Below are 12,952 nucleotides of genomic sequence, written 5' to 3'. Positions count from 1 at the left end.
TGTCATAGTCTGTTTTGTGGTGTAACAAACTACCTGAGTCTGGATAACTTACAAAGTAAACACAATTACTTGGCTTGTGATTCAGGTGACTGACAGGTCCAAACAGCATGGTGCTGGCATCCTGGCAAGGGCCCCCCGGCTGCATCATGACACAGCAAAGAAGTGCAAAGGGGACGAGCTGTGTGCACAAGGACGCAGGTGGGGACAAGTGAGCAAGATCTGTGAAGGGATAAGTCTCGATCCTTTCATCCAAAGCTGCTCTCAGGAACTAGTCCACTCCTACCAGACCTGATCCACTCCCCTAAGACAGCATTAATCCATTCATGACAGTGGAGACCCCGGAACCTAATTGCCTTCCTCTATGCTCCACCTCTTAAGGATTCTGCTACCTCAACAATGCCACACTGGGGACCAAGCTTCTGGCACTTGGCCCCTTGGGGGACCCACCCAAACTGCATCTGAAACATAGCAATGCCTTACTCTTCATGCCTCTGTCTCATGCAATGGATCAAGCTCTGTTATTCAGATACCTTCGTGGATTATTTTGGGGAAGAGTTCTTTCTAGCAAAGTTGATAGAATCTGGGGACTGAAGTGAGCACTAGATTGGTGACTGCAGTAACACAACCAAAACCAAAAATTAAATCACCTAAATTGGGAAGAACTCCTAATGGCCCAGATATTGATAACAAGGAAGAAGATTCAGAAGACAAAAATAATTTTGGTGCTAAACCTCCCTATCAGAACAAGGAATGTTACCCTGATGAGAAGAGTTATTAATATAGACTTGGACTAGGTAACATTAAATTGGCTTATTTCTTCAAGTAATAAGATATCTTTGCCATAGTATTTGACTCTACATAACATACTGAGACTATTTATATTTTATTTTTTAAGGATGTTTAGAAGTTTTATGTATTATATGGAAGAAGAAAAAAGCTTCAAGTCTGTAGTTTTTATGATCCTAAAAGGGAAAATTGTCTTGGTGAATTTCAGATTCCTGTGAAATTGTGAATACATACTAAGCTTTTGCAGTATTACTATTTGCATCCCTGAGGATGAAACTGACTTCTGTCTTTTGGAGAATAGAACCAAATTGTACTGCTTGTTCAAGAGGGTCATGACTAAAATCTTTTAAGCATTTGTTCTTGCCAAGGTTTTCTTGTATTTTGCTCTCCACTGTAGCATGTGTGTGATTTTTTTTTTTAATTTAAGGTATACAAAATCATGAATTTCCTAAATACAAATTTAGGAACATAGTGATTCTTCCCACCCTACCTTCCCTTCTATCCTCACTCCCACTCTTATTCCTCCTTCCTCTCCTATTCCTCAAATGGCTTTCTAAAATTAATTCTGGGCCTGCGCCACAGCTCACTAGGCTAATCCTCCACCTGCAGTGCCGGCACACTGAGTTCTAGTCCCGGTCGGGGCGCCGGATTCTGTCCCAGTTGCCCCTTTTCCAGGCCAGCTCTCTGCTGTGGCCTGGGAGTGCAGTGGAGGATGGCCCAAGTGCTTGGGCCCTGGACCCCATGGGAGATCAGGAGAAGCACCTGGCTCCTGCCATCGGATCAGCACACTGCGCTGGCTGCGGCGGCCATTGGAGGGTGAACCAATGGCAAAGGAAGACCTTTCTCTCTGTCTCTCTCTCTCACTGTCCACTCTGCCTGTCAAATAAATAAATAAAATTAATTCTGTCCAGTAGACTATGACTTTGTGCTTTGACATTGTTAAAAATTCATTGAGAAAAATAAAAGCTAGTGAATGTTAGCAAAACAAAAAACTTTATTATTATTTTTAAAATTTTATTTAAATACAAATTTCATGCATTTCCTATATACAGATTTAGAAGCAAAAGACTTTAAAATTGTATCTTGGGGGCCGGTGCCGTGGATCACTTGGTTAATCCTCTGCCTGTGCGCCAGCATCCCATATAGGCACTGGGTTCTAGTCCCGGTTGCTCCTCTTCTAGTCCAGCTCTCTGCTGTGGCCCGGGAGGGCAGTGGAGGATGGCCCAAGTGCTTGGGCCCCTGCACCCGCATGGGAGACCTGGAAGAAGTTACTGGCTCCTGGCTTTGGATCAGCTCAGCACTGGCTGTTGTGGTCATTTGGGGAGTGAACCAGCAGAATGGGAGACCTCTTTGTCTCCTTGGCTCTACCTCTCTCTGTAACTCTGTCTTTCAAATAAATAAAATAATCCTTTTTTTTAAAAAAAAAGAAGTGAAGTAGCCCACATGGGATGCCAGTATTGCATGTGCTGGCATTATCTGCTATGCCAGAATGCCAGCCTCTTTTATTTTTAATTTGAGAGGCAGAGAGAGAGAGAGAGAGAGCACTTTGATCTGATGGTTTGTTCCCCAAATGCCCACAATGGCTTGAACTAGGCAAAGATAAAGCCAGGAGCCAAAAATTCAATCCAGGTCTCCTCTATGAGTGTCAGAGACTTGATTATTTAAGCCATCACCTGCTGCTTCCCAGGAAGCTAGAAGTTGGAATCAGGAGCCAGAACTGGGAATTGAACCCAAGACTCCAATATGGGATGTTGATGTCTTAACTAGCATCTTAACCACTAGGTTAAATACTCACCCCAGTCTTTTAAAAATATATTTATTTATTTTAATCTACTTGAAAAACAGAGTGACAGAGAAAGAGAAACAGAGACTTATATATATATATAGAGAGAGAGAGAGGGAGAGAGAGAGAGAGAGAGAGAGAGAGATCTTCCATCTGCTGGTTTACTCTTTAAATATCTGCAATATCCGCAGCAGCCAGGACTGGACCAGGCTGAAGCCAGGAGCCTGAAACTCTACCCAGATATTATTATATTTTTCTTTAGATAAATTTTTTTATTGTAATGTATAACAGACATCTAAAAGATATGTAACTTTGCTTAATGGGTTACTTTAAGTTGAATGTTCTTGTCACTACTATCCGCATCAAGTTTTGTCAGTTTTTTCCCATATATTTTTTAAAGATTTATTTATTTATTTGAAGGGCAGAGTTACAGAGAGAAAGAGAGAGCAATAGAGAGAGAGAGAGAGCAAGAGAGAGAGATTTTCCATCCCCTAGTTCACTCCCCTAATGTCCACAATGGCTAGAGCTGAGCCAGTCCATAGCCAGAGCTTCTTCTGGGTCTCCCACATTGCTGCACCTGGGCTAGCTTCTTCTGCTTTTCCAGGTGCATTAGCAGGGATCTGGATTGGAAGTGGAGCAGCTGGGATTCAAACCAATGTTGCTGGAGCCACAGGTGTGGCTTTACCCACTATGCCACGGTGCTGTCCACCCCCACTCCATGTTTTGAAGCTATATTGTTAGGTACATGAACAATTAGAATTGCTCTCTCATTATAAAATATTGCAAGAGATACATACTAAGATTTAGAGACCTCCCCTTTCTGTTTCTGTGACAATAAAATTCCTGAAAACAAAGTTTTGGCTAGAATGTGTTGTGTTTGAGAGCAAATGAATAGTGGTTGCTCAAAGTAGGAATGGGGAATTTCTTCTAACAGGAAATGCTGTACATCCCTCCTACCAGTGATAACTCCTCCGTGTGTCACGTTAGGGAGTTGATGTCCTTAGGGAAGCAGTGTAGGGAAGGCATGGCTAAGAGGGGAAGGACTTTGAATTCAGACCGGTCCACTGTTTACCCACTTAATGCTATGTGACTTGGGCAACTCACTTACCCTCTCAAAGTGTCCATTTTCTTTCCTATAAAAAGACATCAAGAGTGCTAGGGCTATTTTATTAGTACTTTGGCTTGATGAGAATTAAGGGAAAATATCCAGACATAATGCATAGTACAATGCTTGGCAACAATGAACATCCATTAAATGTTAACCAAGACTGTATTATTACTGTCTTGTATTTCTGACCTCACCTGAACTGAAGCTTCATTTACCATACTTTGTGTGTAGTAAATCCTCTGCCCTTTGGCCTTTGCTTGTGCAGTGCCCTAAGCAGATGCTACCTGACCCTGATCCCCTTTGTTACAGCACAGGTGTGTGTTGGAATCATCGTGATACTGATCATACACAACTATTGGTTCCTTTACATCCCCTATTTCACATGGCTTTATTTTGACTGGCGAACCCCAGAACAAGGAGGCAGAAGGTTTGACTGGATCAGAAATTGGACTGTTTGGAGGTACTTTAAGGACTATTTTCCAATTCATGTGAGTAGAATTGTTTTGTATTGTTTTGAATTGGGAGAAGAATGGACATTTGTTTTCAACACATATATCTAAAATTTTTCCTGTTCAGAGGGAGTATCTCAGTTTGTTTTTTTTTTGCTGTTATAACAGAGTATCAGAGACTGGTTAATTTATAAAGAAAGAAAATTTATCTGTCACAATGCTGGAGGCAGGGTAGTCCAATGTCAATATGCCTAGCAAGAGCCTTCTTGCTGTATCACCCTGTAGCAGAAGAGTAAGAGAAGCCAGAGAGAAAGAGAGGGCCAAATACCTCCTTTTATGGTAGGGAACCCACTCCCACAGTAATGACCTTGAGCCATTCGCTCTGCCCTCATAGTTTGATTACCTTTCATTAGGCCCCGCCTCCCAACATTGCTGCATCCGGTGTTGAATTTCCAACACATACTTTTTGGGGGAAGTATTCAAAGTCCAGCAGGAAGGAAGCCAGAAATTTGGCCCAACTTACTAAAGGAACTCTAAGCTGAGTTGACAAAGTGTAGAAGACTGCACACAAAGGAGTCTGAAGTCAGGAGACAGTTTAGAAATTTGAAGACAGCTCCAGCCCAGGGAATTAAAACAAGTTGTGTTTTCCGTTTCCTCCTGACACGAGAACTCATCACGAATCCTTTTGTTTCTTATTGGAACCTAATCAGGGGATATTTTATTTGTTTTTTTATCTCAATGTGAATGTGCTGTAGCTCATCAAAACGCAGGGTCTGGATCCAAGTCGCAACTATATATTTGGGTTTCACCCTCACGGAATTCTTGTGGTTGGAGCCTTTGGAAATTTTTGTACAAATTACTCGGAATTCAAGGAGCTGTTCCCCGGCTTCACTGCGTATCTTCACGTGCTCCCCTTTTGGTTCCGGTGTCCTCTCTTCCGAGAATACCTAATGACTTGTGGTAAGTGATGGCAGGTCATTCTTTCCTCAAGGCCCTGGGGTAGCAGGAGCACACAGATCCTTCCTTCCCAAGCCCACTGGGCTCCCAGCCTCTTAGCGGAAATGTTTCCTGTGCCCCTCTCCCTGCCTGTCCCTTCACAGGCTGCCTGGTGTTTCTTGCTCCTCCCACCCCCTTCCCACTGAACTGGAAGTGCCAGGATCACACAATTGTGTCTTTTTCTGTTCCACGCCAAGGATCTAGCATGGTGCCTGAAACATAGCTGTGTTCAGGAAATAGTAATGCAATGAAAGAATAAATTAGTGAATGCATTTTACATACCTGTGTGCAGAAGAAAAAGTCATACATCAAACAAGTGATGTCACACTCTTGGAGAGGCGCTTTGCATGCTTTTGTGACCTTAGGAATGGAAAATGTCCTCTATGTGTCTTGGTAATGTCATAAATTAAACATACTCAATTTGCTTTTTCTTCCCACATCAAATATAACTTGGTCAGAAACTAGTCCATTTACTATGCTACCCTGAACCAAAAGAAGACTTTTTGACTAGTGAAACTATAATTGTGCCAATTCCGAGAATGAAGTTTATATGAAATACTATAAAGATACTATATAAATGTGTACAGAAGGCTATCCTTGGGTTAATAGTTCTCATTTCAACTAAAGAGGCTCAATGTATTTTGTTTTCCACCTTGAACTACTTATTGACTAACATGAACTATAGTAACTTAAAAAGTGCATTACATTTATGAAGGTTGTGTGGATTATTTATTATCATTTTTGCATTTCTTGGATATAAAGAAAAGTGAATGTTCTGTTTTTGAAGCATTGTAATTTCAGGGTCAATAAATGACATTTGGGGACAGAATTTTTCATGATTTCTCAGATTTTCATTACTTCCAATTAATTACCTGACTCACTGTTATAACTATGTAACTAAGTACCAAAGGGCCATGGTCCACCCCTGAGTATTCAGGTTCTGTTTTTGCTTAAACTCACAGAGCTCAGTCCAGTCTGGATAAGAGGGTGCACTAGAGGGCGCAATATACATCCCAAATTACGAAAAGGTTCTGCATCCAGCCTCTAGAGGGTGCACTAACCTCCTCAAACTACCAAGAAGGGAATGAAGGGAACACTCCTCTTCCTCGGTTTGCTTACATTAGATATGAGTTTTATTGAAGGAAGAAAATTAAAGGCATATGTTAAAAATTTCAAAACAGTACAGAAATATGTTTACAGAATAGTCTTTGCTGAGTCAAAGGGTAGCCACAGGTGAGTTCGTAGTTGGCAGCAGGTGAGTCAAATTCATGGCATAAGAGATGTAGGTACACCCCTCTGCATGGCCATGTCAGACACAAATTTAATAAGTCTCAGAGTCTCTTTTCATATATTGTCCCATAATCTCTGCCTTTTACAACAGCTCATTTGGGATGAAACTTGTCTGCCGTCATTGGCTTATCACATAAATCCTTCCCTTTGCTATAGCCTTTAGTGTCCTAAAAGTTAAAGAAGAATATCCATGCCCATAGCCAGTGGAGATTTATGTTGTCCCTGTCTCTAAGTCTAGAGAGCTTTCGGTAATGTCCAGAACTGCTTCCTGGGACAGCCAGCCCCTGGTGCAAGAGGACCCTTCCATTCTGCCTGCCACGGTGGCTGTCTCTCTGGGTGTGAAAGACTGACAGATATGTGCACCAGACCTCATGCAGAAAGGACTCAATGAAGTTTCAGGGGTCCCTTGCTGACAGATCTTACCAAAGAGATCTTTGTTCTTACCAAAGAGGTTTTTGTGGCTATAAACTCTTAAATGCCACCTCCAAACCATTCATCTTGGCCCGTACTGGTGTATCTACTCACCAGAGGTCAGCCAGAGCAGACATTTTCTGTCTGCCTATCAAGGCTGGGCAGATAACAGGAGTCAAATCACAATAGCCTTCTTTATTTACTATGCAGAGGACTTTAGATTGTATCTTGCAGGTAAGCTACAGGGAACTTGGTAGGGAATGAACTTGGTAGGCAAAGGAGGGTCCTGGTTGGATTGTACTTGTTAGAAAGATTATTCAGGCTCCAGCTTGGAGACAAGTTGGAGGGAGGTGAGCCTGGAGACTGTGGCGATGGGAAGGGCTCATTGCAGTGGTCAAAGGAGAGAGTTGGTAAGGGCCAAATTAGCACAGTGCCTGTGGCAGTGCAAACACAGAAGAGATCAGTATGAAAAACAGTTGATAGAGTCAACAAGACATGGTGGCTGATTCTACCTCATGAAGGCATCAATAATGTCATTATTATCAGCCTCTAGCACAGTACCTGGTCTGCAGCAAGTGCTCAATAATGCATCTGAGTTCATGAATTAGTGGCCAATCAATATGGTGGCTAAGAGAGGGGAATACACGTGGGAGAAATGATGTTTCTGATTTGGGTGATAGGTAATGTTGGAAGAGGTACCACTGTAAGGGAGATTTTGATGCACTGGGTTTGGGGAGATGGAATTTGAAATGCCTTTGAGCTGTTGACATAGAGAAGTTCATTGAGAACATTGAAAATGTGGGCCTGGAGGCTGAGGAGGAAGATCTGCTGGAAGATGAAATCGGGAGAATTCACACAGGTTAGTGCAGTTGAGCCTGTGGTGTGAACCAGTTTAGAAGACTTGAAAGAAAATGAAGGCGCCCTGAGAAATGGTAGTGTTTAAGGATGAAGTGGCCTGAGGCAAGCTTGGAGAGAGCTGTGTCTGGGAATCAGGAGGCCCTCTTTCCAGGGGGAGAGACAACGCCTCTCAGTTCCCATTCAAGTCTTGCAGAGCAGAACAGTATGCCTTAACCTCAGTGAATTCAGAAGAGGCAGGCTCGGGTTCTCTGACATCTAATGCACCACCCTCTGCCTCTGCTGTCAGTAGAGTAGTTGGTCATTGAGAATCCTGAATCATAGTATATTCCCACAAGAATAACAACCTCTAGTAAAATTCACGTGCCATTTTCCCTTCAAAAGATGAGATGTGCTATGTCTTTGTAAAGCCTGTCTAACATATTCTGTTATGACTTTAAAAGGCTGGACAAAACCCAGAATAGAAGGAAACATGCAAGGTGTTAAAGGCAATTATCAACAAAATGTGGGCCATTTGCAGTTTGTGTTTTTGTCTTTGTATTTTCCTCCAAGAGTCTATAGTGGATGCAAAATCTGAAAAGGAATCTTTAGAGTTGTTTTCACATGGGAAAGCCTGATATACAGAAGAACCATGAATGTGACTAATTTAAAATGAATGATTTACCCAACTCAGACTATACATTTGGAACCACCACGAAGAGATCTGGCAAGTGATCTATGTTATTTGTCAAATGTCTGAGCTTTTGAGACCATTTCCATTATAAATCCAGGTCTGGTAAACAAAAATCCATATAGGATCTCAGAAGACAGGCTGTTGTGTGTTCAGAACATCCTTGCAACCTCTTAGATGTATTTTTGGTTCTAAGCAAGGATCTGCCAGGGTAATGATCATGGCCACCACCTATAGCTGTGCAGGTGTGCAACAAACAACTCCAGGGTGTTGAGGTGCACCTTTTACTAAGCAAGCAACATGAATGGAGTCTAATAGAGTTCAGCAGTGCAAAACCCATCCATACAAATGGTAGATTCATTAAGATCAAGTAATGATTTAAAGACCTAACCCATTACCTGTCAGAATGTTAGATCTTATCAATAAACTAACAAAGAGTTTGCTATGCAAAAATTTTAAACTTGCAAAATGCTCCAAAGGTAAACAGTATAGGGAATTTTGTTAAATGTACGCTGTTGCTCTAGAATATAATAACATTTTTAAGTTTAAAAGGGGTTGCTCAGTTACACTGTTTGTTTTGTTCACTAAGGACCAGTGTCTGTTTCCAAGAAAAGTGTGTCCTATGTGCTGAGCAGGCAGGGAGGTGGGAACATTTCAGTCATTGTCCTTGGGGGAGCAGAAGAGTCACTGGATGCCCACCCTGGAAAATTCACGCTGTTCATCCGCCAACGGAAAGGATTCATTAAAATTGCTTTAACCCACGGGTAGGTGGCTTTTCATTTCAGGTAACTGGTTTGGGAAAATTAAGACATTATTGAATTAACACAAAGAAATAATGTAACTATTCTAGCCCTTATGGACAGACTCCCTCCAGAAGAATCTTATAATAAAAGTAGATGTGGGCATTCCTGGGGATTGGAATATGACCTTCCTACTAAGATAACTCACTGCTACAGCATCCAGCAGTTACATTTAACTTTAAAAACAGAAAAACACTCAACAGCAAGAAGCAAAAGCTAATATACACATGGCAATTCCCAGCCAAATGAACAATGAACAAAGCTATAGGTAAATGCTTCCTAGAACTTTAATTTTCTGCAGAATAAAAATCTTGCTAGCTGAAATTCCTTGCCAAAGGATTTCAATTATAAGTTTCAATGTATGGAACATGAAGTTAGCAGTGTAAGAATTTAAGCTACTTAGGAATTTGTTGGAAATTTCAGCTGGGCAAAATACATTACTCCAGTCCTTTTCATTTAAAATTCTTATTCTTCACCTTTGTTACTTGTAGTGCCTATTTGGTCCCTGTGTTTTCTTTTGGTGAAAATGAACTGTTTAAACAAATTAACAACCCTGAAGGCTCGTGGCTTCGAACTGTTCAAGAGAAACTGCAGAAGATCACGGGGTTTACTTTGCCACTATTTCATGCCAGAGGAATTTTTCAGTACAATTTTGGCCTAATGCCTTATAGGAAACCTATCAACACTGTTGGTATGTACATAAAATGGATAAAAATAGTTATCTTACCTTAAGCAATACTTATTGCTATTGACTGAGGTGCTCATGAAAGAGAAGTAGCTTTGACTAAGAACTTCATAAAATAATAATCGTATAGCTGTTATGTGAGCTTCATTTACCATATGCCTTTTATTTATGAAATTATTACATTTTCTATTTGAATGAGAATTGATTACTTTCTAGAATACTGCTGTTGAACTACAGGTAGAATCCAATAGTGTTTCTAATAGTCTGTAATGAATATTTCTGTGTGCCAGAAGATTAAAGCATAACGATTCTTTGATGAACAGGTTACTTCATGGTGTATTAATAAATGAAAACTTCCATATAATAGATGCCTTCATCATGGTCAGTTCATGTAGGCAGCAGTTTCTATAGAAAAAGCATTTTTTGCAACTTGCTGTATTTATATGCATTTCAATATACAATGATTGTTATTTTAAAAAGTTGCGTGTTTGAGAGATTGAGAAAGGGAGAGGTGAGTGAACATCATGTTGATAAGAGGACACAAGAGCAAGTCTGCTCAAGTTGGAAGGAGACTTAAAGAGCTAAAAATGACAAAGTAATGAGCTGTTGCAGAATTAACCAAAACTGTATACTTTGTATGAAACTGGAAATAATATTTTCTCCACAAATAGCTAATTAAATGAAATTCCAATGAGATCCAAAGATTTTTTAGTTCTCCTTCCTTAGAATAGGATTTTACTCCTAGCAGTTTGTAAAAATTTTGCATTTCACATGCAGTCTTATGATGTTATTTTTATTTTTTTTTTAAGATTTATCTTATTCATTTTGAAAGGCAGAGTTACAGAAAGAGAGGAAGAGAGAGAGAGAGAGAGATCTTGCATCTGCTGGTTCACTCCCCCAATGGCCACAACAGCCAGGGCTGGGCCAGACGAAACCAGGAGTCAGGAGCTTATTACAGATCTCCTATGCGGGTGCAGACGCCCAGGCACTTGGGTCATCTTCCACTGCTTTCCCAAGCATATCAGGAGGGAGCTGGATCGAAAGTGGAGCAGCCTGAACTTGAACCATATGGGGTGCCAGTGTGGCAGGCAGCAGCTTCACCTGCTCCACCACAGTGCCAGCCCCTGCTGTTGTTTTTAATGTTGTATCTAACAAAATTGGAATATTTGCAGCCTGTAAATTAGTGTGCAAAAGAACACTGAGAAAACTTTAAGTTTTCAATTGTGTTTTTCAAGCTAAAGTAGCTACATTTCTTTGGTATAGTATTAGTTAATAATTTTTATATCTCTTAAGTGGGAATTTCTGTGGTTGGATTTTTAGGGGTAATACAAACGAATGTAAGGTGTTATTTTGGAAACTAAAAGTTCAGCTAGATACTCATATGAAATAACTTACAGTTGTTGAAAGCAAGTATATCTGTTGAGTTAAATGATTAGTTACCAACTGATTGGGTTAAGGTTTTTTGTTTCTTTAGTGTTCTTGGTCTCTAAAGTGGTTTGCCATTTGATAGAGTCAGGTTATAGCTCTACTGACAAAATAATGAAGTGGTAAGGGTGAAGTGGAACTGCTGAGTGTAAGCTAGTTGTAAGGATTTGAGAACTATAGTTCTTGTTTTCATTACTGCCTTTGCAATGTGTTTCTCTTGAACATTCAGAATAAAGGAAGATTTCTCTACTTACTCCTCACCCCAGACAATTACAGTAGTTCACAGTCTGTAGCATGTTTAGTGTCCCATTATCATTTGAAACCTTTAAAAGTCAAGTATAGAACATGAATGTTTCATAATGATTTAGCTGTTATGGTCTTGGGGTTGGTCTAATAGTAGGAGTCAGATGATGTAGCACAGCCCTAATTGTGAGGTAGACCCTCAAGATTATGTGTATTTAAAGATTTTTATTGAAGTAACATGAGGACAGAATATTTATAATTCCATAACAAAAGTAAACCTATGTATAAAATGCCAGAAGAGAACAAAACACACGATGATACTGAAACAATATTATTTTTTTGAAATTTTATTTATTTATTTATTTTTATTTTTTGACAGGCAGAGTGGACAGTGAGAGAGAGAGAGAGAGACAGACAGAGAGAAAGGTCTTCCTTTTGCCGTTGGTTCACCCTCCAATGGCCGCCATGGCTGGCGCGCTGTGGCCAGGGCACTTCGCTGATCCGATGGCAGGAGCCAGGTGCTTCTCCTGGTCTCCCATGGGGTGCAGGGCCCAAGCACTTGGGCCATCCTCCACTGCACTCCTTGGCCACAGCAGAGAGCTGGCCTGGAAGAGGGACAACCAGGACAGAATCCGGCGCCCCGACTGGGACTAGAACCCGGTGTGCCAGCGCCGCATGGTGGAGGATTAGCCTAGTGAGCCGCGAGGCTGGCTTGAAACAATATTCTAAACTATGTCCATTTCTTTTTTAAAACAACATACTTAAATCCCAGAGTTCTTTGCTTACTCCGACATGAATTCTACCTGTACCACCCTAGGGAGGATTCGGGAACCTTCCAGAACTGCAAGTTGTTTTGCAGCACCCTTGTTCTCCCTTCTACTAAATTACAAGTTTATTGAATTAAATAATTCCTATCTTGCACCATAAGAACTCAATGACAATATTAGTCTGGTTCATCCTAAGTTATCACTTCAGCTGTGATCCACTCACTCACAGGTATCCAGAGAAGCCCAGATTCTCTGTCCTATCAATAGTTCCGCACACAGCTTCCAGACTCTTGTTCATCAATGAACTGAACCAGAGCATTTGTTTCAGTTGTAGTATTTCTTATTAGCACTCTGATGGTTCTATCTTTTAATGTCCTAGTAACTAAGTCCCCTTAAAAATGCATTCTCAGTAACTCCAAAGTGCTACTTTAGGTCACAGGTGCCCTTTCTGCATATCCCTCACGGCAGACCTTGCTAAACCATCGGGTTTTCTGGCTTCTCCATCAAAATTCTCTCTTCTGTTTGCTGAGGGGCTTTCTCAATGGGCCTTCTTTGTAAAGGAGTTACTATATATAGGTGTATTTTCTTCACACATTTCACAAATAGTATGTCATTTATGTATTTCATGAATGTTTTTATCACTTTACCAAACTACAATAAAATATCCACATTAGCTGTATTTCA

General features: G+C 40.8%; 1 protein-coding gene across 1 annotated transcript in view; it reads left to right on the top strand.

Moving 5' to 3' along the window:
• MOGAT1 (monoacylglycerol O-acyltransferase 1) overlaps positions 1-12,952 on the top strand; it is a 39,065-nt gene that overhangs the window by 13,394 nt on the left and 12,719 nt on the right. Inside the window, exons 2-5 of the mRNA XM_002712499.5 lie at positions 3,987-4,165; positions 4,882-5,086; positions 8,938-9,112; positions 9,640-9,839. Coding sequence (XP_002712545.1) covers positions 3,987-4,165; positions 4,882-5,086; positions 8,938-9,112; positions 9,640-9,839 — 759 coding nt within the window. The remainder of the gene's footprint in view (positions 1-3,986; positions 4,166-4,881; positions 5,087-8,937; positions 9,113-9,639; positions 9,840-12,952) is intronic.

The sequence above is a fragment of the Oryctolagus cuniculus genome, chromosome 3, assembly GCF_964237555.1.
Source record: "Oryctolagus cuniculus chromosome 3, mOryCun1.1, whole genome shotgun sequence".
NCBI classification, from domain to species: Eukaryota; Metazoa; Chordata; class Mammalia; order Lagomorpha; family Leporidae; genus Oryctolagus; species Oryctolagus cuniculus.
Note: the sequence above shows the minus strand (reverse complement) of the source record. Positions and strands in the feature narration are given on the sequence as shown.